Here is a 27,720-nt window from a genome sequence, read left to right as displayed (position 1 = left end):
GAGATTATACCACAAGATTCATTCTTTCTATCAGTTCCTCAAAATGATCCTTTGGTAATAGTTTGGTTAATGCGTCTGCAACCATAGTCCCCATAGGACCATACTGCAATTCAATGATTCCCTGACCCTGATAGTCCCTCAAACGATGATATTTCACATCAATTTATTGAGTGCACTGGTTAACTGTTTCTGTCTGTGACAACATAATACATCCTTGGTGTCTTCAAAGAGTATGGTTGGTTTTTCTATGTTTATCCCCATATCCATCAAATGGTCATAACCAGATTACTTCTTGACAAGCTTGTGCTGCAAATATATATTTAGTTTCTGCTGTTGAAAGGGCTGCTGTTGCCTGCTAGTCCAGCATACGGTGTCTTTTCCAAGATGAAACAAAAATCCTGTAGTTGACTTGCACATCACCTGCCCAGTCTGTGTCTACATAACCAGTTTGTGTTCTGCTGGCAATTACATTTTTGTTAATAGATTCTTTCAGGTATTTTGTGATGTGCTTTACTACATTCCAGTTTCAATGTGATGGAGCTGCAACCTTTCTGCAAAATATTCCTACTGCTGCTGCAATTTCTGGTCTTGTCACTGTGGCTATGAACTTTTCAATATTGGTGGTTGTGGTTGTCAACAATCTCTCACCATTCTTGCCTTTCAGGTATTCAACCAGAATAGGTTATCTGTTCTTGAATTCTGTTTCTCTTATTAAATAGAAAGCTTCCATCATAATCTCTCTCAATTTGTATTCCAACATAATAAGTGATAATTCCCGAATCCTTCATTTCAAAGTTTGCATTTAGTCTTTGCACAATGTCATTGCTATCCCCTTCTAATAGACTAGCACATCATCTTTGTAGATAAATACAGATAATAATAGATAAATAAATATCCATCTGTTATTTCCTTGCTTACTATACAGACATGGATCTGCCTTGCTCCTGGAAAATCCTCCATGTAAAAGAACTAGATTTTCTCATTCTAGGCTCTGGCTGCTTAAGCTAATATACCCCCTTTTGATACCAAATATTTGCCTTCTGGATTCACAAAACCAGGTGGTTGTTCCATGTATAGGTATTCGTCAATTTCACCATAAAGAAATTCAGTTTTCAGTTCTAGATTTCTTACTTGTATACCTCTGCTGGCTGCCATACATAAGAGTGTTCTCAGCATTGTATGTTTCACTACTGGAGTAAATGTTTCATCATAGCCCTGACCAAATTTTTGGGAGTACCCTTTGGCAACCAAACTAACCTTGTAATGCTCAATTTTTTATTTGCATTGTATTTCACTTTAATGGGGTAATGTAATAAAGGCACTAAGTTTGCCCAAGGGCAGTAATCCATAGCATCCAATCAGCAGATAGAATTTACTAGTCCCTGTTTAAATGCAAGCATCTTATTGGTTGTGATGGATTATTGCTCCTGAGCAAACTTAGTGCCTTAAATTACATATAGGGGATAATATCTACTTGCAACCAATTGCTTTGCAACCTTGAGGTAAAGTCCAATTTACATTTTTTTCAAGAAATCAATTTCCTCTTGTGCTAAAATTTGCCATTTTTTGGCTTCACTCTTTGGTAGCTGATTGATCTGTTCCCAGGAGTTTGGTTCCAATATTTACTGTGTGGAAGCATTGTAAGCTAGTAACACTTTTGTGGTCCAGTTTGACCTTCGCAGTTCAATTTCCTCTCTGATTTCTGGTTGTTAATGGGGTGTTCTGTGAATTTTCCATTGTATTCTTGATAGATTCTCCTGCTTTATCAAGAGTTTCTACTCCTTCTGCCATAGACACCGTTGTTATCTTTTAAGAGGCTATGGGTATCACTTTTAAGATGAGCCGTTTGAGGCTGAATGCATAGTTTTAAATGGCTCTCTGTAGGGCTCGTAGGATTAGACTAAGGCCCCAATGTGGTACTGGAGGGTGCAATCTGGATCATAAGTGTTGTGTTGCCTGTATGAAGGTTCTAGCATCAGGAAGGTTTGTGAGATGCTTTTGAGAACTGATAGGGCCTTTACAAGGGAGCCCAGTCCCTTGTAAAGGCTGGCATGGAGAAAGTCCAGTATGATTGTAGTTGAGGCTGTTTGGGGGGGGGTGCCTGCCTCTGAGTTCACCAGTTATAAAAAGTTTTCCAGATCCTGTGGTAGGAACAGTTAGTCTGTTTTTTCTTTGCATGCAGGAGAGCATGGGTTTTGTTGTCAGAGAATCCTTTTGTTGTCCAGAGTGCCGCCTCAAGAGCCACGCCGTCAGGGAGAACATCTATAGGTTGTGATGTAGGTAGGATTTCTGGGTAGATAGGACATAGAGATGCCAAGGGTCTGTCACTGACATTGCTTGAAAATCAAAAAACCAAACTCTCTGAGGCTAAAATGTGGGGATCAAAATTGCTGTTGCTGTGTGTGATTTCAGTTTTCAAAGGATCTTGTCAGCAGAGTTTCAGTGGCTGCTGCCGACTGAGGCAGCAGAGTTGATGCCGCCCCCCCTCCCTCTCCACACTTTCAACTTTTGGCATTGCAGCAGATCCAGGAGGGGGCGCATCACTAGTGCAGTGGGCGATATTGCTCTCGCTGCCCTAGCAGAGCCTGAATTTCCATCTTAAAAAATGGAAATCCGGCTCTTAAAGTTACCAGAGGCGGTCAAACATGATATCACATTGCTAAACAACAATAGTCCCTCCCTGCTATGGGGTGCTGTTTGTCCCACATACATTGTACTGTATACAAAAATATACCTAGGACACAGAATCAATGTCTCTCATACATACACACAGATTAAAAATATACAAAATACCTATTTCTGTTAGAGAATGAAAACAAAATCTGGTTTGTGCACAAGAGGATATCATTATATTACAAACTAGGGACATTTTTGTATACAGAATGTATTTGAGACAAACGGCACCCTATGCCCTGAAGATATTGTGCAATAAGCATTTATTTTACTGTGTTATATTGCAACAGTATGTACAACCTATAGGTGAAGCTGGTTATTGGAAGTTACAGTCATGGGAAAGCTTTCAGCATGGAATGAGCACATCACAGATCCTGGTTCAATGTTAATGTGACCCTGTTCTGGCACACTCCTTTAGAACACGATGACCCATTAGCATACACAGGGCTCCTACCTGCTTCAGATCGGGCAAACCTATTAACCCTCTGCTGTATTTGTAGGAGAAATTGAGAAACCTTGAATTTAACAGCATGGTGCCTCCTTGTAGGGAGCACTAAGACATACCTCAGGACATTCTAGTAGGAAATAAAATGCTTTAACATATAGTTAATATAATAGTTATAGATAAAGGTCCCAAGAGGGACCGAAACGTCGGTTGTACATACTAATGTGACAATACAAGTTTTTTTTCACTGCAAAGACCCCTGGTGCTGGTTTTTTGTTCGTTTTGTATCAATATTCTACTCCGGGCACAGGGGCAGCTACGAGGTAGCTTTAACTGAAGGTGGGAGCTGTCCTGTTCTACATATATATATATATATATATATATATATATATATATATATATATATATATATATATATATATATATATATATATATATATATATATATATATAGAAAATGTAAAAAATTCAACAGCATTTACTCTAGTAAAACCCACCTGCAATAAGTTCAGCTAGTGGTAGGCCAAATGCTGTGGAGTTCACTGTATATGGGGAGAAATAGCACCACCATAGCCGACCCAAGGGTTACTGGTACCTAGAGTTGCTACCATTCTGAATAATTTATACCAGCATGATGGAGGAGGTCCTATTTGGTGACATCACAGGGGGGAATGTCGGCTGGTGATGTCACTGGTGTGGGAAAGTAGGAGTACTGGGGAAATGTAAGTAGTGGGAGAGGAGAGTGAGGGTTTAAAAGGGTTTTTTTTTTATCAGCGCACCATTTTAGGAAGGGTAGGAGAAAAAGGGCATCTACAAATTTACCTATATTGCTGGTAAATTAGTAATACTGGCCCCAGCTCTGGCTGGTGTTTTTCCTGCTAGGCTGGTGGCAACCTTACTGGTACATACTGTAGCTTCTACTTGATCCCCACTCACTCATCCAGCAACCCACCTCCCCTGACACATGGTCACAACTTTCTTCTTAGTGAAACAATACACGTGCCATGTGTTGCAAATGCAGTGCATCACGGGCAATCATTTTCTTACATGTCAGCAGATCTTTTTCCAGTTTTATAGCTCAATACCTGCTTTTATACATTGTTCATTTGAAGCAAGGGAGGTCTTAACTTACCTGAGACCTATGTGGGATGTCCTTCTGGGAACAGAAAGACAATCAACTGCACCTGATGATAGAGCTTTATGAATCATAGCCAAGTTAATCTAGGAGCAAACTGATCAGTTCCCATTCAAATCTAGCACAAACAGGTCTTGAGAACAAATCATGCTTGGGACAGGGATTAGAATTCCATATTTTTTTCAACAGTAGCACTCTGTACAACAGAGAAAGAGAGAGAGAAGACTATAAGTGGAATATTTACGAATATAAGTTTTCGGAACGTCAATTTGAAAAAAATCGCACAATTCGAATTGACACTCAATTTTGCAGCGACTTTTTGTCGCACTGATTTTATGGAGAATAATTTTTGGTAAATGAAGGACATTCAGGTTTGGGAGTTTGGTCATTTTTTTTTAAAATAAAATGAGAAAAAGTTGTTTTTTAGTAAATAACTCCCTTGAAGTTTCCAGGTTAATTTGGGTCAAATTATTACATGACTGCAGATGTTAAACACAGTGGCGTAACTACCGGGGGAGCAGGGGGTGCGATTGGGCCAGGGCCCGCCCCCCTCTAGTTACGTCACTGGTTAAACACAAAACTATTTCTATATTTTCAGGTAATTTACATTGATCATTTTCATATTTCTGATTAGCCCCTCTGAAGTGATAGAGAACAGTATAAAAGAGGGCACAGAACACTGACCCACAAAGATAGATTTTCTTTAGTTTAGTTGGGCCACTGGGTTTGGCATAAGAGATAAGATTAGAGATCACATTAGCTAAACTAGTTTATGTATAAATGATGTTGCAGAATGAATGATGATAATAATTATGAAAGCTTTTATTCCAGTAAGAGGTTAAAGGAGTAGTTCACCTTTGCATTACATTGTAATATGATGCAGACATATATATTGAGACAAGTTGCAATTGGTCTTCATTTTTTATGATTTTTCAGTTATTTAGCTTTTTGTTCAGCAGCTGTCTTTTTGGTATATTAACAGCTCTCTTGTTGCTAGGGTCTTATTTACACTAGCAACCAGTCAGTGGTTTAAATGAGAGATGGCAATATACATAGTACAGGATCTGCATTGAACGATAAGTAATAAAAAGTAAAAACAACAGTAAACCGGTAGCCTCATAGAGCTATAGTTTTTGGCTGCTGGGGTCAGTGACCACCCATTTAAAAGCTGGAAGGGGGCAGAAGAGAAAGGCAAATTATTCAAAAGCTATAAAAAATAAATAATGAAAACCATTTACAAGATTGCTAGGAAAAAGGCATTCTATAATATTCTAAGTTAAATTAATGGTGAACCACCCCTTTAAGGTTAAAAAACAAAGCTGATTATAATTTTTGATCTTCCATTTCTGCTCTGAAAACACTGCATGTGCATGTATTGTTACAGAAATAAATTCACTGTAGAACATCGTTTGTTTATAGCAATTTTTATGGCATTTAAGAATTTTTTTAAAAAAATTGTGACAGTGCTGACCCAGAGAATTAACTTTTACTTTGTTTGTTTTTCTGTTCTCAGAAACCTCTTGTCGCATAGCAGAATTGAATGTGAATTATAACGTTGGAGACGTGGTTCAGTTTTCTTGTTCACGTGGCTACAAATTAGCAGGAAAAGACACCAGCCAGTGCTATTATTATGGCTGGGACCCAGAACTGCCTACCTGTACAGGTAATTGTCATATACATGTAACAAATATTTTCAGGGGGTGGGCTACCCTAAATCACAGCTATCCCCAAATAGGTTATCTCACATTTTCAGATGAATAGCCAGAAATTTGGCTCTTAAAGGAGAAGGAAAGGTTCAAACTTAATAAGCTTTATCAGAAAGGTCCACCTAAATATACCAGTAATCCCTCAAAGTAATGCTGCTCTGAGTCCTCTGTCAAAAGAAACACAGCATTTCTTTCCTTCTATTGTGTACACATGGGCTTCTGTATCAGACTTCCTGTTTTCAGCTTAAACCTCCTTGCCCTGGGCGTGAGCATGCTCAGTTTGCTCCTCTCCCCCTCCCTTCTCTGCAGTAAACTGAGCCCAGAGCTATAAGTGAGCAGGGAGAGACTCAGACAGGTGATGTCACATCAAGCTTATATGGCAGCTGGTATCCTAAACAAACAGAGAGCTTCTACAGCTGTTTACTCTGGTATGGTAAAGCATTCTACAGAATAAATATAGCATTCTAGCTTGCACTATTGCAGCTAATCTATTGGCAATAAAATGCCTCCGTAGCTTTCATTCTCCTTTTATGTTACCAGGAGCAGCTTTTTACTGCCTGGTAAGCCCCCCCCCCCACCCCCAGCAGCCTTTCACTTAGTCCCCATAACTTAATCCCCAGAGTAACCCCTATTCTGTACCTAGTATTACCCCCCTGATCCCTCTTTGTATTTTTTTGCCACATTAGCCCCTCTCCCTGCTCTTTGATTTAATCCCTATGTCAATGGAGCTATAAATAAATTCCACTTCAAATTTCCACTTCCCTTGTCTTCCAAAACTGATAACTCATAGCTCCCCCTTTCTATCAGCAGCCATGAATTCATTATCAATGTATCTTTGTCACATGAATTAAACCCAAGTCACAGTACTTATTCAAGTTTTACCCCATCTGCACTGAACTCATACGTACAATAAATCAGTGTGTTCTAAATAAACTGCAACTCTACCCTGTGATACTAACTAAGTTCAATAGAATATATATATATGTACAAACTCAAACAACTTTGCGTGGCGTGATATTGAACTACTATACAGCAGGGAACAGAGAAGTGGAGCTCACTCATTTTAAATTTTAACTTATATACTCTGGCTGGAAGCAAGATCTTTATATAGGGAAATAGTTTTATCTATAGGGGGTTTCTTAGTGCTATATTAAACTGCAAAGTAGAGGATTTAGAAGGGGAACTCAGAGTAAGTGACTCTATATAGATATAAAAAGTGTTTATGCCACCAGGGCTGGAACTAGGGGTAGGCAGAAGAGGCACCTGCCTAGGGCGCAGCAACAAGGGGAGCCATTGGCAGGTACCTGTAAAAGTGTCTTCTGCCTACTTCTAGTTCCTGTTTGCTGCCCTGTGTCACTCTCCCTTAGAGAACAAAAGAAAGGGTCCGCTACTGCTCACCGCATGTTCCTAAAGCCAGGTGCTCTGTCAAGCAGTGTCCCCACTGCAAACATCCAATAGACTCAAAACAGGCAGACGGCACTTCTGGAATAGGTTTATTGGGGTTGCTGCTGTAAAACCTAACGCATTTCGGGAGTAAATCCCTTAATCAGAGGACCTATGATTAAGGGATTTACTCCCGAAACGAGTTAGGTTTTACAGTAGCAACCCCAATAAACCTATTCCAGAAGTGCCGTCTGCCTGTTTTGAGTCTATTGGATCACTCTCCCTTACCTCCCCTTCTCTCCTCTCTGTCAGTCTTACCTCCCTCCCCTCCCATCTGCTGCTCTCCCCTCTCTCTCATGCCCTTCCCTCTGCTACTGCACATGCACATGTGCTTTCATACGCGGTCGTGTTTGTGCACGTGCATGGGGGGAGCAGGCTAGCCAGCAGGGTTGCCTAAGGCACCCAGTCGGCTTGGCTCGTCCCTCCTGTATGCCACAAGCTCTATGTGCAGGAAAGCCACATTGCAACAGCTATGATTGTTTTTATTCTTTCATGATAATTTTAATAGAAATACTATCGGTTTGTATAGTGGATATCATAGTAATATCTGATTAGTACTGTTAACTGCTCCCCATGAAACTATCTTCTGAATATTTAATTCAAATTGGGAATTTACTTTTATTATCAATGTGTGGTGTTCTGATATAAAGGAGCGCTAACCTGGTAAATTGCACAATACTTATTCAATCCCATTACCTATTCCCTAGTCTCAGTTTTCCCCACACTAGATAAAATAAATAATTATTTAAATGAATACTCTTAAATGGAGTGGCAGTGGAACTATCTGTGCCAAATGTATAGATGTGTGCTCCATCTTTTTGAATGGCTTCTTTTAAAGAAACTTCTTTACTAACTAAAAATGTTCTATACATAACATACTATGTTATACATATGCTTTATTTGAACAGATGAACGTGGATGGAAAGATCGTTACAAACTAATTACAAATAAACAAGGTATGATTTTACAATCGTTTTTCATAAAATGATTAGCATGAAAGGTTGAATAAATTATTGGAGCAAGATATTGCTTATCAATACTGCTTATCAATAACATTCCAGCAGTAGTTTTATGTCAGACGTAGTAGCACAAAGGTACAGGCTAAGCAAAATACAAACACTTAGGGGCACATTTACTAAGCTCGAGTGAAGGATTTGAAGTAAAAAAAACGTAGAATTTCAAAGTATTTTTTGGGTACTTCGACCATCGAATAGGCTACTACGACCTTCGACTACGACTTCGATTTGAACGATTCGAAGTAAAAGTCATTCCACTATTCGACCATTCGTTAGTCGAAGTACTGTCTCTTTAAAAAAAACTTCAACTACATACTTCGGCAGTTTAAACCTCCTGAGGTACAATGTTATCCTATGGGGACCTTCCCCATCAGTTTTCTAAGGTTTTTATGATCGAAGGAAAATCCTTCGATCGATTAAAACTTAATTTTTCCTTCGATCGTTCGATCGTAAGATTTGTGGTAAATCCTTCGAATTCGTAAAAAATCTGCAGTGAAAAATTTTGCCGCAACAAAAAAGTCACCAAGACAAAATTGTCAGCAAGACTTTAATGCATTTGGACACAAGTCACTGAGACAAAAAAAGTCATCATGAGAAAAACGCCCATTGACTGTAATGAATTTGGAGGGAGAAAAAAAATTGTGGTGCAAATTTTTTCACCGTTTCGCCAATTCGAGACAGATTCGCTCATCACTAATTGTCACAAACATTTATTTAACCTTGTAAAATTGTTCATATCTATAAAATTTGTTTAGGTGCTTTTTATTTGCATTTATAAAGAAGTAAAAATTAAGCTTCTCTATCTCCACCAAAGTTTTTATTGATACCCAATTGTTGTGGCAAAAATGTACCATGTAATTACAGCAACGTATGGTTCTCAATGACTTATGTGCAATATTAGCATGGGGATATTATGCATGTAATTTTGGCGAGTTAGTCAAACTTTACATTTTGTGATTTAGAAATAATCCCCATGTGCGAAGTATAGAATTGCAAATTACAGGAGGCCAAATTACATCACATCACAGCCCTTCCTCTTGATTTTCTTATACTTCATATACACATCACCATAATCAGCAAAAGATGTATTCAGACAAAAATAAGCCATTATTCTATTCGTATTATTATTAATAATAATAATAATAATAATAATAAAAAGAATATACTGTATGTATGTTTAAAACACCAACATATTTCACAGCATTACACAATAAACACACAAAAGCCATCAACAATACAAGATGTAAAGAGGGCCTTGCCCAAAACAGCTTACAATCTTTGCTTAAAAAGTAGCTCAGTCCAAAAACAGGTTTTTTTTGCAAAAAGAAAGAAAATATCATCCCAAGCAACTTTTCAATATACAGTAATTAAATATTTTCATTTGTGCTAAAGTTATATGTAAATGTAATAGCTGAGTAACAGATTGATACAACTGAATTACTACATTGTGGCATCAGAACTAGATATTACTACAGTCTAAAGATAAATTCCATCCCTCCATTCACTTGTGTAGGATTTTTAGGGACATGTTTGTCAATGGGTGAACTCTCACTTCCATCCTTCAATAAACATGTACTTACAAAATACTTTAGTGGTGGAATTTCACTCTGAGGGACTGTGGAGCTCTTTACTTTCTCTTTGATAAATATTTCCCATTGTTTATAGATTCAGAACCAGACATAGAAAGGCATAAACTAATTTGTTTTAATTGTAGTTTACATGGCCAAATAATTTAAAACCTGTTGAAAATCTTAAATGAATGTACAGTATATTCTAGGGGCAGATTTATCAAAGGTCGAAGTGAAGGTTCGAAGTTAAAAACTTCGAATTTCGAAGTAATTTTTGCGTACTTCGACCATCGAATAGTCCAACTTCGATTCAAAGTTGAAAAAAACTTTGAAGGTCGAATTTTTTTGAAGTACTGTCTCTTTAAAATTTCGATTTCGACCATTCGCCACCTAAAAGCTGCCGAAGTGCCGTTTTAGCCTATGGTGGACCTCCTAGAACCTGTATGGAGGCAATTGGGGGAGTCTGGGAGATCGAACGTCGAAGTTAAAAAAAACTTTGAATCGAAGTAGATCAAAGTAGCGATACTTCGAATCGTACGATTCAAAGTAGGCCCACTTTGACCCCAAAAAACTTCGAGCACCATTCAGTTGGTTTTTTTGAATTAGACCTTTGATAAATCTGCCCCTAAATGTTACAATTGAAATGTTCAGTATATTGACGTTACAATGGCTTTCATTTTGAAATAAGCAGGTTTTGGGTGGAAATGCATTTAGAATCAGCTGTTAAATGCCAGCATTTAGTTTACAGGAAAGTACAATCTGCCAGTTTAATAAGTCTGAACAAATACTGAATACAAATACAAAGACTGAACAAATTTTGACTGCACATTGTAATTTCTAATACAAAAAGCAATTCAAAGTGCTGTCACAACTAGTGAACCCATAAGTCGTCAAACCTCTTTAATATTCTAGCCATGCTCTTTGCCAATATAGTTACTTAGACTTTGCTCTAAGATTATACTCTTAAAGGGATAGGTCACTGTCAAATTAACATTTTAGAATGATGTGAACAGTGAAATTCTGAGACAAATTATATAAATATATTTTTTTTTGTTTATGATGATGAATTAGCTTTTTGTTCAGCAGCTATCTTGATGCCAGCGTTTAATGTTCCCTAACAGCCAGTTAGTGGTTTAAAGGAGAGAATGGAAGATGAATAGGAGAGGTTTGAATAGAAGATAGGAAAAAAAAGTTACAATTACAATAAAATGATAGCTTTTTTGGCTGCAAGGGTCAGTGATCCCCCATTTGAAAGCTGGAAAGAAGCAGAAGAAGAAGCACATGACTATAACCAAAAATAAAGACTAATTGAAAAGTTGTTTAGAATAGGCCATTCTATATTATACTAAAAGTTAATATAAAGTTAAATAACACATTTAACTTTCTTTAGCAACAATACTGATGAGTACCAACACCTCTTTGACATTTCCACCTTACTACAAGCAGAAACCATTTCCTGCTATTTTGATTTCCTAGTCAAGGAAAGCTTTCCCCTCCCCCCATTAGAAACATTTCAGTTTTATCACTTGTATTAATGTAAAGCTGTTTAAGTTGAAAATAAATGGGGCCTTTTAGAAAACACATGCAAAAAGACAATAATTGGGGTAAGTGTTAATGTGGAGTAAAATGCACTCAAAAAGACTAAAAAATTATAAGACTATATATGTTTACAGCTCAAGACAGAAAAAGAAGGTTTAGGAAAACATGAAAATTAAGGGTAGATTCTGAAGTAGTATTGATTTCCCTGATGCAGAAGGTTTTCCCATGGCAGATAGCAACATAGAAATGCCGTCTATGTTATAGCACAATGGAATTTAGGGATATTCATCTCAGTATTCATCAGAGTTTTTTTTTCCCTTTGGCAGTGGATCATAGTGTGTGTGCCCCTGCTCCCAAACCACAAAACTCACAGGATTCGGAATCAGGAAATATCATTTATCATAATGGCATCACTGTTGAGATAAAGTGTACTCCAAGATTTCGACCCTTTGGCTTAAAATCCATCGAATGCCAGAATGGCAAATGGCAAACTCCTCCTCAGTGTATTGGTGCGTATACATTGATCCTTCTTAAAAATGCTTTTTTAAAATAAAAAATCTATTGTGCAGACTTTGTTTCAACCCAAACATTCATGGTAATGCAATAGTATTTATGATATGTAATAATATCAATACCAATAATAATGTAATAGTCATTTTTCACTATACTTTCAGTAGTGTATTTTTTTTACTGTTCTATCTTTCTGTTAACATGTTCTTGTTGCTTGTGATCTGGGGCACTGGGAGTTGGAGTTAGTTTCAATCAAAGTTGTTCATGTTAGTATAGTAATGGTAGTATCCCTACAATCCAGCATTTTTGGTGAATTTAAACAACCTCTTCTTCCTTACTCAGAGCTAGTGTGTATGCTTTTATTATTGTATGCAAAATGCCTTCTCATATTAATATTTTATTATTATTATTAACGTGTGTTTATATAGCACCAACATATGCATACAGAAGTTCATTCACAATCTCAGATAAAGCAGACATGGGGGTATAAAAAAAAATCACGTGCCCTGGCTAATCTGTATCTATAGGGGAAACAATAAAAATGTAGGGAAATTTTTTTTTTTGTCTGTAACATATTAACCCAGGTATGGGGGGTGTCACAGGTGCCATGGACATCATTAAAAGCTTTTAAAAAGTCTCTAACAGAGGCATCAGGATGGGCATTACCAAACACGCGTTTAGAGGAGCACATACATTTTCTGTTAAACATTTTATTTTTTCTGAATCAGAATAAGGGGATTCTTCCAGCATCTGCTCTCTAGCCTTCTGCCCTTGGTGCAGGAGAAACCCTCGAAAAGAGTTAATATTGGATATTTAGTCCCTTTAACAATAAGGGTCAGAAGAAGCTTAAATGGAACTAGTGAAGAGTAGAGAAACGGCAGATAATTATTAATCCATTATATTTAGAAAGTTTCCTATTTCAGTGTGTTGAAGCTGATATTAAATTTTCATTTTCACAATAGTTCCCTTTTAAGATCAGCTTCCTGATCCTGAAGTACAGTGCATGTTAAATCATTCCATTGGGGAGTGACTAGACAAACTTGACTATAAAAATGAAATACAATTAAACTATGCCAGAATAGGATTTGTAGAGTTCATCTAAATTTTAGGAAGTATAGGATAAATATACCCTTGGGTAACCTTTTTTAAAAGATTTTCATACTATACCATGCTATTGTACAAATTGTGTATTTTTTATTATTTTAGTGAAAATAATATACCTATGTGTGTTTCTTTAAAGAACTGCCTCATTGTAGCCTTCCACCCAAAATAGAAAAAGGAAAAGCTGTACCTTCTAAACACTGGTATGACAGTGGTGAAATGGTGAATTACCAATGTGACCCAGGTTACGACATTAGTGGTTCAAGCGAAAGTTGGTGTTTCGCGGAACGGTGGACGGCACCTCCGGTTTGTAAAGGTAAAAGGCTGTAACACTCATTTGCAACAAAGCTTTCAAGGGGCACAGCTAAATGTGTGAGATAACCAATCAACTATCTCCACTGTTTTCAAGATCCATTTGGAATCCCCATCCTCGCCTGACAGGTGAACACAAGCAGGACACAGTTCCCACAGCCCTCTCATAGCAGGAATCTCAAAAATGACTTCATTTTTCATAATGCAGTATTAGAACAACAGGCAGGTTCAAAATGTTTGATTGCCAACTGGACAACTTCTGTTTGTTTGTTTAACACAGAATAACTTAACACATTTAACACACATCCTATTTAACACAGAAAATGATGTTGCACATCCCATCTTATTAAAGGCGGCCATACACTAAAAGATCTGCTTGTGGATCTATCCCTGATCATTTTGATCCTATAGTTTGGCCTTTGGGTGAAACAATCAGATCAAAATTAAGGGTTTTTTTTCTCTTAGACCTTTAAAGGAAAAGTAAACCCCCCTACAATTTTAAGCCCCCCCCACTGGCCCCCCCTCCCTGCCTCCCCCTGCATAGTCTTACCCGAGAATTCTGCCCCCTCTTGAAATAGTCACCGCACATGCAGAATGAGCGCAGCGGAGCTCACAGACGACATCTTCTTCTCTTCGGTAAGATTACATTTGGTTTCTATGAGTTATGTAACAGATGTTACCAAGCAACCATTATAACTGATGACATCACTAAGCACTTCTCATAAGGATATAATTTACAGGATATTCATTTCTCTTGTGTATTATAAGGATATAACTTGTATTTTAGTGTATTGTACAAGAGATGGGATAGCTGCCTTGGTTAATGTGAGGCACTAACAGAATGGACACCACTGCTAAACCAATTTAAGCTGTTTTCACCCCAAAGCTGTATTAAGGGGCAAATTTATCAAAATTTTAAGTGTATAGCCTATACATGTGTATCATATCCGCTTTCCTGGTGTGTGTGTGTGTGTGTGTGTGTGTGTGTGTGTGTGTGTGTATATATATATATATATATATATATGAATAAGGGATTAGTACACTCCTTTTTTTCAATACCGAATGAATGCTTTTATTTTTGCATTTTATCCAACGTTTTTCACGGACCTTTCCCCAAGTGGGACCGAAACGTCGGATAACATGCAAAAATAAAAGCATTCATTTACTATTGAAAAAAAAAAGTGTGCTGATCCCTTATTCCTATATGATTTACCAACTGATCGAGCACCTCCAGCTATTGGATGTCAGAAGTGCAGGCACTCCAAGCAATGCTATATATATATATATGTGTGATCACGGCATGATGCAAAGCTTGCCCAGTTTCCAGCACCTGTTTGTATGCTCTGGAATTGTGGATTCCAAAAGCATGAAGGAAACAATAAAATGGTATTTTGAATTACTTCTTAGGGTGAAAGGTCCTCTTTGAAGGAGTTAATGTTGCTTATGTTTATGTTCAATGTGAGCTAAATGAATAGCCCATATATAATATAAAGGGGGTTATTTACTAAAATCTGAAAATTTCTCACAATTTTTTAAATACCACTGAGACCAAACTGTTGTCCACATTTTTACCATACTTATTAATAAATGTACTCTAATAAATCCATTTGTAAACATGGCATCTTCAATTGACTTCTACATGACCTCGGCAGATGGAGTGTTTTTATTATTTGGACTTTTAGCAGCCTCTGGGTTTAATAAATCACAAAAAAAACACAAAAAATCACAAAACCTGCCATTCAAGAGTTAATAAAAATTCACATAACTTCAAAATTCAACCTTTGATAAATCTGCCCCAAAGCTGCCATTAATTGTGGGTTTCCCAGGAGTCCCCTGTGCCAAGTCTAGTAGGGCACACACATTTTGTAATGTGCATATGATCACCCTAGCCTGGTGGGAATGCCTAAAAGACTAGGGGAAAAATGTAGGAGCAGAACTCAGTTAACTTGTTATCGGGAATGGTAGGAGGTAAGTGACTAGAATCATAGGAAGTGTCTAACAGCTCGGCATCCCCTTTCACAATACGGAAATGGAGGTTAATTTAATTGATTCTCTGTGGCTAGTGAATGAAACTGGGCTATCTAAAAAAAGAAAAATATGTGATACAGAGTTAAATAACCTTTTGCAAAACCTATTGGAAGAGTTCCTCCAGTATACTTTTTTGGGCTTTTTTGTGAAATATAACTGTATATTTTACAGGTAAATCTTGTGACCAACCTCCATATGTTGAGAATACTGTTATTGCGGAAGTAAAGCCCCAGTACAAACATGGAGATATTGTGAAATATTTCTGTCAGGCTGGATATACAATATCTGAAAATGATCAAGTAAAATGCATTGAAGGGAAATGGACAAATTTACCCAAATGCACTTGTAAGTGTTTGAGAGATACATTATATAATATTTGCATATATATTGTGTGCATATAGTTTGTCACTGTTCAAAAACATAAGCCTAAATATAATGCACCAGCAGACGTGTATTTAACAATTACATTTATTCACAGTCTATAAATACCTTTTTTTAAAGGGCTTTTACGTAGGAATCATTATCATATCTGAAATATCATATTAAATAGTCCATATTTTTATAACATGTTTGAGGCTTAATACTAAAATATGTTTTAAAGGGGGTTAAAAAGGGTACTTGGTTATTCAGTATTCCCACCATTTCTCCTTTAGAACTTATAAAAATCAGGGGGATTAATCAATGCTCATCCCCTTGTCCCCTTGTCTCATAAGTGTTAGTCAAAAACTTCACTGGTCTGGCGTGCTTCTGAGGGAGCACTATGGAGCAATTCTCTTCTTTGCATTGTCCTTCAATGTCCCTGGACCAACGAATGCATAGTAGAGTAAAAAGGCAACTCTTTGCTTAAAGTTCAGCTTTTCATATCATTGTGTATGTGCACTCGACACAAAGAAGCAGGAGGATTGCTCTGTGTTGCTTACTCGGATGTACCCCGGGGTGGTATGGTTTTCTACATGAGCACTTGCCACTATCCAGTGTTTTTGCATTTTTCACACTATATTAAGCAAATGTGTGCAAATTGTTGCAGGTCTTTTATTATTATTTATTATAAACATGTATTTATATAGCGCCAACATTGTAACAGCGCTTACTGTATTAGAGCAATGGCACACAGGACTTTTTTTGCCCAGATACATTTTTTTCGAAATATTGTGAGTGGCAAAACATAACTTGTTTCCTTCTCCCCAGCTAAAATACAAGTCTGTCCTGCTACTTTCCAAACAAAATAGCTTGCACCTGGAAACAGGTGGTCTCTCCAGATGCTGCTCCTCTTACTTCTTTAGCCATCACTTTATTCTTCTTTTTCTTTCTAGTGTTCCTTCTCATTATCTTCAGTTTATGGTAATTAATTAAAAACACATTATAATAATAAAATAAAGATCTATCAATTCACATGTGTATTTTGTTTCCTTTCTTCAAGCTACATCTTGTGAGTCAGCTCCAGATATAACCAATGCTCTGCTACTGAATAAGAAAGATAATTACAACTCAGGAGAACGAGCCATTTATAGATGTAACTCGGGATATGTTTTTGACATGAATCGGGATCGGGCAGTTTGTACAAATTCTCAGTGGAAAGAATTGCCAGAATGTAGAAGTAAGTTTTCTGCACTGCTCACTGTTAATCTTGTGGGAATCCTGGTGTCTCTATTCTTAATTTCCTCAAACATACAGGAGTGTATATAATTTGGAGTACAGTAGTTCATATTAAAATTACTTTTTTATAAGGATATATTCATGTTTTTAAGTATTCTAAAACAATTTGAGATTAGTTGTATCCTCTTTCTTTTTTTAAAATATTTATATTTTTTTTCTGCGATTCTCAAGGCAGCTGACCCTAAAGAGGGGAAGGAGACAGGGGGGGGACCCTGACTTCAGGGTCTGCTATATGGTCCACTTCCCTCTTCATCCCCTCTCCTACTTTTTAACTTTGCCTCTGCTGAAAATTAGTGGCAGATAGGTAGTGAGCATACCAGAGGAAGTGTTGGCTGTGAGGAGGGGCAAGTGCTATTAAGTTACCCCACTGCAAACAGTCACCTAGTATAGCAGCACTTGGTGAATACAATCACTATTTTTCTTCCCTAGACTGGTGCTCCTATTAGAAAAGTAAATGACTGGTAAAAGAGTAAACCATTTTTCAGGCTTCACTCTAATGTGCATGGGGAACCAGCCCAGGGAAAAATTCAGAGATTAGATCACTGGGGTCTTTCTTGTTCTTTATAAAAATTGTCAGCATTTAAAGAAGCAAAATGCTCATTTGCAACGTAAGGCAAGTGTCAATGCTATCGATCAGGGCTCCCAGAGTTATCACCAGAAGTAGCTTTCAAACATAAATTAAGTGAAATTGTTTGCCGAAATCTATGCATTATTTACTATAATGGACACTGGTTGAAACAACTGAATATTTCCCCAGTTTTTGTTTCTAAATTTTGCACATTAACCAGTGGCATAACTAGACACTTAGGGCCCCAGTACAGAAATTTACAACTGGGCCCCCCTAAAGGGGTTTTTCACCTAGGAGTTGACTTTTAGTATGATGTAGAGAGGGATATTCTCAGACAATTTGCAGTTTGTTTTCATTTTTTATTATTTGTGTTTTTTGAGTTATTTAACTTTTTATTCAGCAGCTCTCCAGTTTGCAATGTCAGCCATTGGTTGCTAGGGTCCAAATTACCCTGGCAACCTTGCACTGATTTGAAAAAGAGAAACATGAATAGAAGAGGGTTTAAATACACAAATGAGTCATGTCATTTAAAACTAGGAACAATAAATTTGTAGCCTTAAAGAGCATTTGCTCTACAATGTGACCTTGCTATATATACACACACAATCCCAATGTGATCACCGGGGAGAGGTAATTAATTCAACCCCCTCCAACAATACAATTAGTAGAGCTGGGTAATCCCCTCCCCGTGCCAGCCCTATTGCCATGTTAATGGTAGGAGATCAGCTGAGCAGGAGGTGTGCGCGCCATAGAGATGATACAGCAGTGACACCAGCACAGGGGTAAATCCCCACTAGCAGCAGCCAGGGAGGGGGCAGATGAGAGGAGCAGCCAACTTGTCCCTGTACTTGTGCCAGTGTTGTGCTTGTTCGCTGCTCCCAGATCTGCAGCATGGCCGGAGCAGCACCACGTGGATCTGTTTGCAACTGACAAATCTCTCCCCACCCCGTGCCCTTTAAAACACAAGATTTTTCCCCCCTAGTTCGCACTTCCAGCTGCCCCTCCTGTGCTGCTGATGCTGGGGTGCACAATAGCCAGGGGATTCCCGCGTGTGAGTGTGTGGGAACAAGCTGGCGGCTGGCTTCCACCCTCCCCCCACCTCCTGCTTGTGCAATGCAAGGTGATCCTGGGGAGATCAGCAGCCCGTGCAGCCGCTCTCCTACCTGCACACCCTCCGCTCCCGGAGATCACAAGCAGTAACTGAAGATATGATCTCGGAGTCTGAGCCACTGTCTGAGCCACTTTATCTCCTGCAGCTGTGCAGGTGTGAGGGGACATTAGTGGAGGAAGAACCAAAAAGCTTTTCCTGGTTCCTTCCATTGCGCTGTGCCCGATTGGACGTAATTTGTACAATGGGTCTAAGGACTGCACTGCATGTAGCGCTCTGCCAGTGACATCACACGCAGATCGCCACCGATTTCAAAGTATTTTTTTTTAATTTCTTTCCTGGGACTCGACGGTCCCCATAAAGGGTGCAGCTGCAACCGTTGCACCCCTGGTAGTTCCGCCACTGACATTAACATTGATCTGCATTCATAAATGAGCCCTAGCTTTTGAAGTGAATTATACAGTATATGCATGTATATTTTTATTTCAATAGCACTGGATGTGTATACAGTGCACTATAAAACAATACGTTAAAGAGGTTGTTTACCTTTAAATTAACTTTTAGTGTGATGTAGAGAGTGCTATTCTGAGATCATTTGCAATTGGGTTTCTGTTTTTGTGGTTTTTGAGTTATTTGGCTTTTTATTCAGTTTAGAATTTCAGCAATCTGATTGCTAGGGTCTACATTATACCAGCAACCAAGCACTGATTTGAGAATAGGAATGTGAATAGGAGATGCCTGAATAAATTTGTATTTTTTTGATGTAGTCACTGACCCCTATTTGAAAGCTGGAAAGAGTCAGAAGAAAAAGACAAATAATTAGAAAAAATAAGTAAATAAAAATAAATAAATAATGGAGACCATTTTAAAAGTTGCTTAGGATTGACCATTCTATAACATACTAAAAGTTAATGTAGCAAATTCTAACAGTTCAGATGCTCCTGGGTCACTGAGCTGCCAGACTGAAACACTAGAGACAGGAAAATTAAACTTTAAACTTACATTTGGGAAAAGATTAAAAATAAAAGATGGACAGCAATTGAAAAAAAGGCTTTGTTTATGGTGAACAATGTGAAAACTGTGTTTGGAAGGTGAACAACCCCTTTAAAGATGGACTTCCTCAATAATATCAATATATGAATATGCACAATGCAGTCCCAGATATAGTAATGTGCTAAAATACTGATTAAAGAGGTGCATTGGACCCAAGGTTGATAAGTCTGCAGTCTGTATAAGTCCGTGTACATTATGGTCTAAGACCTTTCTGAAAGTTTTACTATCACTCTGCATATTAAAGGAAAACTATACCCCCAAAATGAATACTTGAGCAACAGATAATTTATATCAAATTGAATGACATCTTACCAAATTGGAATATATATTTACATAAATCTTGCCCTTTTACATCTCTTGCCTTGAACCACCATTTTGTGACTCTATCTGTGCTGCCTCAGAGATCACCTGACCAGAAATACTACAACACTAACTGTAACAGGAAGAAGTGAGGAAGCAAAAGGCAGAACTCTGTCTGTTAATTGGCTCATGTGACCTTACATGTGGTTTGTATGTGTGCACAGTGAATCTTACGATCTCAGGGGGCGGCCCTTATTTTTTTAAATGGCAATTTTCTATTTATGATTACCCAATGGCACATACTACTAAAAAAGTTTATTATTATGATAATGGTTCATTTACATGAAGCAGGGTTTTACACGTGAGCTGTTTTACTCAGTATCTTTTAATAGAGACCTACATTGTTTGGGGGGTATAGTTTTCCTTTAATGATATCAGCGTTTCTTATAGGTCACATTACCATTTATATCACTCCACTTTTACATTTTTCTCTTACACTGCAATCAGTTTTGACATATTTTACAACTCTTTCTACATTTGCTATTACTTCTCATGCCACTGTATCGTCTATCCATTAGGCTACTATCTATACCAAAATATTCAGTATCAGTGTTAACTCAGTCTTCTTTATTTTTAGAGCAAGGACAGACCTGTGGGTTTCCCCCAATGGTACAGTTTGGGGACACGCTGGAATCCAGAGAAGCTACCAATAAACATGGCACAACACTGAATTATAAGTGTCCAGAATATTACATACTTGAAGGAAACACACAGGTTGTGTGTAGGAATGGAAAATGGGATGATCCACCAATCTGTATAGGTATGTGGCCTGTTGATTCCACAAAGGCCTTACATATTAATCTTTCTAATTTATTATTCTACTTAATATTTAATAATCATTTTATAATACATTTTAATTTGTATTATTGTCAGTGTAGCAGTATTGTGAGAATGAATCAGCAGAAGGGGAGTAACGCTTTTATGCCAGGCTAAAATAGAGCAATGGCCACAACTGCATCTCAAGCTCAGGTCAGGCTGTTTATAGTGAGAGGATCACCAAAAATATTATGGTGTTTAAAACATAAGGAAATTTATAGGCACCAGGAATTCTGCAGAATGTATATTTATGCAGCAATAGAAAGGCTATGCTGTTTGAGTAATACAGTATTAGAAAAATAAGCATTTGGGTAAAATGATCATAAAACAGTGGGAAATAATTCCGTTTGACTTTATTATAATATAACCAAATCTGCAGATATGTGTCACAAAAATCATATTTATTTTAAAAATTCCTGTTGAAGAAGCAGCCCCTACATGGTAGACAGATAGTAGTATAATATAGTATGAGGATGCAAAGAGTAGAGTGCAAAGTCAAAATTTGCTGTTTTTCACACTTTGCACCTTGCTTCACACTTACATTTAACACCTACATAGTGTCTTTAAAATGCAGAATAAATTCATGTGCTTCTCCAATGAAATAAGCATGGTATTCATTTGGCAACCCTGTATTCATTATGAGCAAGCTATGGAAAGGCATGGAGACATCCTGTATTTCTCTTCCCAACACCTAAATTGTGCACCATCACAAGAGACCCCAGTTGAGATCCCAAAATGAAATTATTGCATACAAACTGTAATGGCTGTATTATAAATAATTTATAGAAATGATTGCACAGCGAGATAATTGCTCAAAGTCCAAGTTTCACTTGTATCACTTTCAATGAATTTTGTACAGGCCAAACTGACATCAATAAGCAGAAATTTGGACCTGAAAATAAGCAATACAATTGCTAAAAACAAAATTCTTACAAGTGTAATAAAATCACAGAAATAAAATAAAGTAATTTTATAGTGCAGCTGGTCTTAATGCTAGTCATGATGTCAAAACTGGAAAAAATTGTTTATATGTGCGAGTATACTTACCAATTTGTGTTCTGTGAGCAAAAGTCCCCCACCCCCAAAAATTCTGTCTGTAAGTATACAAGTACAGTAAGCAGCACTGCTTCTGGGGCTTCTGTCGCCAAAGGCAGCAGCCCCAATGCCCCCCACCTTCAGCTCCGCAATTAAAACATCACTGGAGCAGGTCAAAGGGGGGCTACATCACTAATGCAGAGAGGACCATTGTGCTCGCTGCATTAGCAAAGCCAAATTTTAGGTTTAAAAATTGTAAATTTGGCTCCAAAAGTTACCAGAGGGGGCTTTTTACTGCTCCTAGTATGTAGCTGTTTGCTGCCATAATATGAAAGGTTCTGATCCTTGCATCATGGCAGGAATGTCATTGACAGTAGGCGGCACATTTATCAAGGGTTGAATTTCGAATTCATGTGAGTTTTTTAAAACTACCATAAACTCTCATGATCTCTAAATTCATCAAAAAAATTGAATTTTTAAAAGTAGGGTGCATAGAATTGACCCCTGAAAACTCGAATCGAATTCAAATCAAATTCGATTCAAATTTAAATACCTTGATTCCAGTTTTTTTCAGAGAAAAAATGTCAGGAAGGCTGCAAACAACTCCAAATTGATCCCTGGACCTCTCCCATTGACATAAACAGCAATTTGGCAGGTTTTAGGTGGCAAATAGTCAAATTTGAGTTCTTGAAGGGCCAGAGTATGATAAATCTCGAAAATCAAATTAGAATTCTATGAAAAACTCAAATCGAATTTGAATAACTCTCTAGTCGAATTTGACTAGCCCTAAAGGAGTTATTGTCCCAAAAATAGTCTGGCCATATCAGATTAGGTGCTGTCTTTAAATGTTGAGGAAGTGCAAACCTCCTTCACTTCCTAATGCAGGCTCCTACAGGGGAATTCCCCTACAGGCCAAAATTAGGGGCTGGCGTCACCTGATAGCTAAACTGTTATATTTACATTATGAAAAATAAGTTATTTTTCACCTCTTTACACATGGCAATGATTACAGTATTTAATTATATATACTACAGATGATAACTATAAAGGGGCAGCGTATAATGAATACATATATTTCCCTTGATGAACTCCATGCCACTACTCTTTGGGTTAGCCCCATCCACCTGCTTCCATTAGAAGGATGCTTACAAATTGTTAAAAAAAACAACCCCACCCCCCTAACAGCCTTCTACTTTTGCTCCTATTGGAAGGAAAGTTTTTTTCAACCTTGGGAAAGCACTAGGCCTGTCTATAAGGCATCCTAGGAAAAAGGTTTTTTAGTCCATCTGATTTTTTTGTTCCCCAGCACCGTACCTCGTAACTTGGATTCTTCTTTGTTTGATCTCCTAGATCATGTAAGGCACTGGTGTGGAATTTTTGATATCTCATGTCTATTTGTGTTGCCTGCCTGTATTTGCATTAGGTAGAGAATGCTTGCCCCCCTCCCCATCAGTTTATATTAATATTAGTTAGGGGCCTGTGTAGGGTTGCCACCTGCATAAAAATCCGAACAAAGGGGGCCAGTCTGGAAGATTTTAGCAGGACAGTAGGGTTGGACTGGGCTGGCGGGAAACCGGGAAAAAACCTGGTGGGCCTCAGTCCTTGAGAACCCCGCCAACCCAGGCCTGCTACCTATGCCAGAAACTTTGAGCGCTCCTCCCGCAAGTAAGAGAACCTTGGCACACGTGGGTGGGAGGTGAGGTATAGGCTGGCGTCGAGTTTCATAAACATAATGTGTTTAAGACTAGGGCAGGCAGGGCCAGAAAGAGTGGATGACTGGGGGGTGTAGTTTTGCAAATGAGTAATGTGGTAAGTCTTTTACCTTTTGTTTGCCTTCTTTTCCAAACAAACCCATTCAGTGCAATCATTTTGGTTGGAAACCCTCTACTGAATTCTGGCCGCAGTCGGACACTGTTGGAGTCCCGGAGCAGATCGGTACGGAGTTGCTGCTGACGCGCAGTGACTGATCAATGTCAGGGCCAGAGTTCAGCTAGAAGCAACCTATTCATGTAGCTCTGTGATTAAAAGAATTTGGCTGGGGCCTGAGTTTATCTCTTTTGTACAGTGTGCTCCTCCAGGTTTGTTGTACTACATAGGTCACACCGTGACTGCAAATTACAAGCATCAAGTCTGAAGAAGAAGGGCACAGTGGAAAAAGTACTAGACTCTAGACACAAACTATTTGTGGATGGTGGGGGGGGCAAAGGTACAGGCAAAGCAGATATATATGGCATCTTAGGCATAAAAGGATATAGAAGCAGGGGGTAACATTAAAATAAAAAAGTGGGTGAAGGTGGAAGAATTGTACATTTGAGTTAATGAGGGAGAACTGTACATGTAGTGTGTAGAAGAGAATGACACATGGAAAGACAAAGAGGAGCAAATTGCATAGAAAATGAAGGCAGAGAAATAAAGTTAAAAATAATTAGACTTGTCTAGTCAGCTAGAACACCTGGTTCTTACATTAGGGGTGGGGGGGCCCAGAAGTAAAAAGCCAGGTGGGGCCCCAGACACCCCAGTCCGACACTGCTTCAAAAAACAGTGCTAGTAAAACTGGGGTGTGTTTGCTTCAGTAACAATATTATAGTTTATATAAACAAGCTGCTATGTAGCCATGGGGGCAGCAATTCTAGCACAGGACACATAGTAGATAATAAATAAGAACTTCAGAATCCCATTGTATACTACAGAGCTTATCTGTTATCTGCTATGTATCCTATTTCTTTTGTTATTTTTAAGATGTGAATGGCTATTCCCATGGCTACATACCAGCTTGTTTATGCAAATTAAGTATGTGTTCTGAAGCAAACTCAGTATTTTTACCAGCGTAAGACAAAATGACATTATATTTTAATACATTTTTGTTGTTTGTTACTGTTCCTTTAATTATTTAAAATATGGCATTTCTAGCTATTTTCCATTCTAGGGTTTATTTCTCCTTTAAGCATGAGCAATAGTAAATATATATGCCATAAGGCCATTAACGGCTTTCTCCTCCATAGGTATCCAAAGGTATGTTGAACAAGGGAGTACAATATTCCTTCAAATATTTGCTCAACAGAAATAATTTGATTCTGGTATTATTGTGATACTGTATGAGTACTAAACCAAGCAACTGTTATAATATTAAATGATTATTTAAACAAAATGATATTAAAGGGGATGTAAAGGCAAAAAATAAAACCTCTTTATAGCGTTCCCTAGTTGAAAAGAAAGATATCTCTGATATACAGTCATTCAAAAAATTGTACTGTTGTTATAAAAAAGCTGAATACATGCAGTCCCCTTCGCTGTATTCCTTCTGCAGACACAGTTCTCTAGACCAGGGATCCCCAACCTTTTGAGCCCGTGAGCAACATTTAGAAATAAAAGGAGTTGGGGAGCAACGCTAGAATGAAAAATGTTCTTGTGATGCCAAATAAGTGCTGTGATTGACCATTTAGTAGCCCTTATGTGGATTGTCAACCTAAATTAAGGCTCTGTTTGGCAGTGCACCTGGTTTTTATGAAACCAAAACTTGCCTCCAAGCCTGGAATTCAAAAATAAGCCCCTGCTTTGAGACCACTGGGAGCAACATCCAATGGGTTGGAGAGCAACATGTTGCTCACGAGCTACTGGTTGGGGACCACTGCTCTAGACGGTCGCTGGCTGCTGAGCAGGGAAAGAAGCAGTGCAGCTTTTACACGGCTGGGAAGGAAGGTGGGGGGTGGTTGTTGTACATGGAGATAAGCAGACAATGGCAAAGGTTAGCCAGGTAAGGCTGGGGACCTTCAAGGGAACTGTGTCTGCAGAAGTCAGTACAGCGAAGGGGAATAGGACTCCATACATTCAGCTTTTTTATAAAAACACTACACATTTTTTAATGATTGTATATTAGAGATATCTTTCTTTGCCACTAGGGAACACTATAAAGAGATTTTATTTTTTGCCTTTACAAAAAAAAAAATATGCAGTTAAAATCTATGAATCTACATCATGGTTACCACAAAAGAAATATAATGGAAGGAAATATGGAGGTCATCTGTCCTTCTGAGTCAGCTGTTGCTCTTCACATAATTCGGTCTTTAGTTCATTCTGCCCAGCACGTTTCAGCGTTTTCTTGAGTTCAATTGCTTTTGACTTAATTCTAATAGATACTAATATATCTTTCTTCATTTCTTACAGGTGGCCTTGTCTATTTCCCATTTAAGCCTTAATTAAACCATATGATAACATTCCCCTAAAGAGTCTCTGTGCTGCCACTACAATGTACTTTAGTTAAGCATGCTTTGGTTTTCTCTACATCTATAACAATCAAAATTCATGCATGCAACCATTCTGTGGTTATATATGTTTATGTTTCTGACTACATATATTAGGCCTTCACATGTTATCTCGGTTTCCCATTTATAATTTTATTTTTTCTTGGTGTACCTTAGAGCCCTGTACTGCTTCAGAAAGAGACATGGCAGCTAATAATATTCAATTAAAATGGATAAAAAATGCAAAACTGTACAGCCGCCATAACGAGGATATTGGATTTGCATGTTTAGATGGCTATGAAATTTCTAATGAGAATTTGTTAAGAATAAAGTGTGATAGAAGTGTCCTTCCCTATCCTAGGTGTACTAAAAAAGGTGAGTAACCAATTTTATTGTCATGTGAAGAAAAGCCAGCAACTGTTTACCATAAATATTATTATTATGGCCTCCACTTGCATATGAAAGTGTTTTTGGGTAATTACGTATTGAGTGCAGCAATCCTAATGGCTTGCATGCCATAGCCCTTGGGAAAGTACACCTTTATGTTAACCTGTTAGTATTTTTGCACTGCGAGACCAACATTTTATTATTGTTGCTTTTTTATTTTTTATATATCTTTTCAGACCTCTTCTGTTCATATTTCATATTGCATTGTATTTTTCAGGTTCTTGTTTATTGATACATACTACTATGGATGAAAATAATATATTTGTAAATGGAAGTACTGAAATTGAAGATGGCAAAATAGTTACCTTTCTGTGTAAGGAAGGATGGATTCCAAAAGATACACTGACTCGAAAATGCATTAAAAAAAATATAGCTTATCCGATGTGCATTAGAGCTGGTAAGTCTTTAAGGGTGCGTAGAAAGCTAGTTCACTATAAACTCAGGTTATCATCACCTGAAAGCAAAGCAGTAATACTGTTGTTTTATATTTCTTCTTTTTCAAATGTGATTAAAAAAAAATTTCCAACAAAAAGCTAGCATAAAGCTAGAATCGACGTTTCGGTCCTGGACCAGATATATACACACACATAAGTGGTTCAAATAGTGAAGTTATTCATTCGGTAAAAAGAACAGTTGTCAATAATGAGGATTACGAAGAAGGCAGCAAATGTTGTGCATGCTGGTTATAGTGCATTTTTCTCTACAAATCTGGATAAAATGTTTTGTTGCAGACAGAACAGTATACTTTGAAAGGTTGATTGGAGAGGGGAAAATGTTTAAAGAAGTGCAGAAAATGATAAGCTGCTCAGCTAAAATTATCACAAATGCTTTAAGACGGCAACCAAAACCTGAAAGATGCGGAAGAAAAAGGAAAACTGCCATTTGAATGGATAGAAGAATAGCCAAAATGGCAAAGACTTAGCCAATGACCAGCTCCAGGAAGATCAAAGAAGGTCTAAA

The 27,720-nt window shown here is 37.8% G+C and overlaps 1 protein-coding gene across 1 annotated transcript in view; it reads left to right on the top strand.

The window, feature by feature from the left end:
• The window catches only part of MGC68456 (uncharacterized protein), a gene marked incomplete in the record, with an annotated part of 91,965 nt that overhangs the window by 46,293 nt on the left and 17,952 nt on the right, over positions 1-27,720 (top strand). Inside the window, 4 exon segments of the mRNA NM_001089673.1 lie at positions 5,767-5,916; positions 8,311-8,358; positions 11,852-12,034; positions 13,276-13,452. Coding sequence (NP_001083142.1) covers positions 5,767-5,916; positions 8,311-8,358; positions 11,852-12,034; positions 13,276-13,452 — 558 coding nt within the window.

Source organism: Xenopus laevis, chromosome 4S (genome assembly GCF_017654675.1).
Source record: "Xenopus laevis strain J_2021 chromosome 4S, Xenopus_laevis_v10.1, whole genome shotgun sequence".
In the NCBI taxonomy this organism is placed as follows: domain Eukaryota; kingdom Metazoa; phylum Chordata; class Amphibia; order Anura; family Pipidae; genus Xenopus; species Xenopus laevis.
This window is presented reverse-complemented; position numbering and strand designations above follow the sequence as displayed.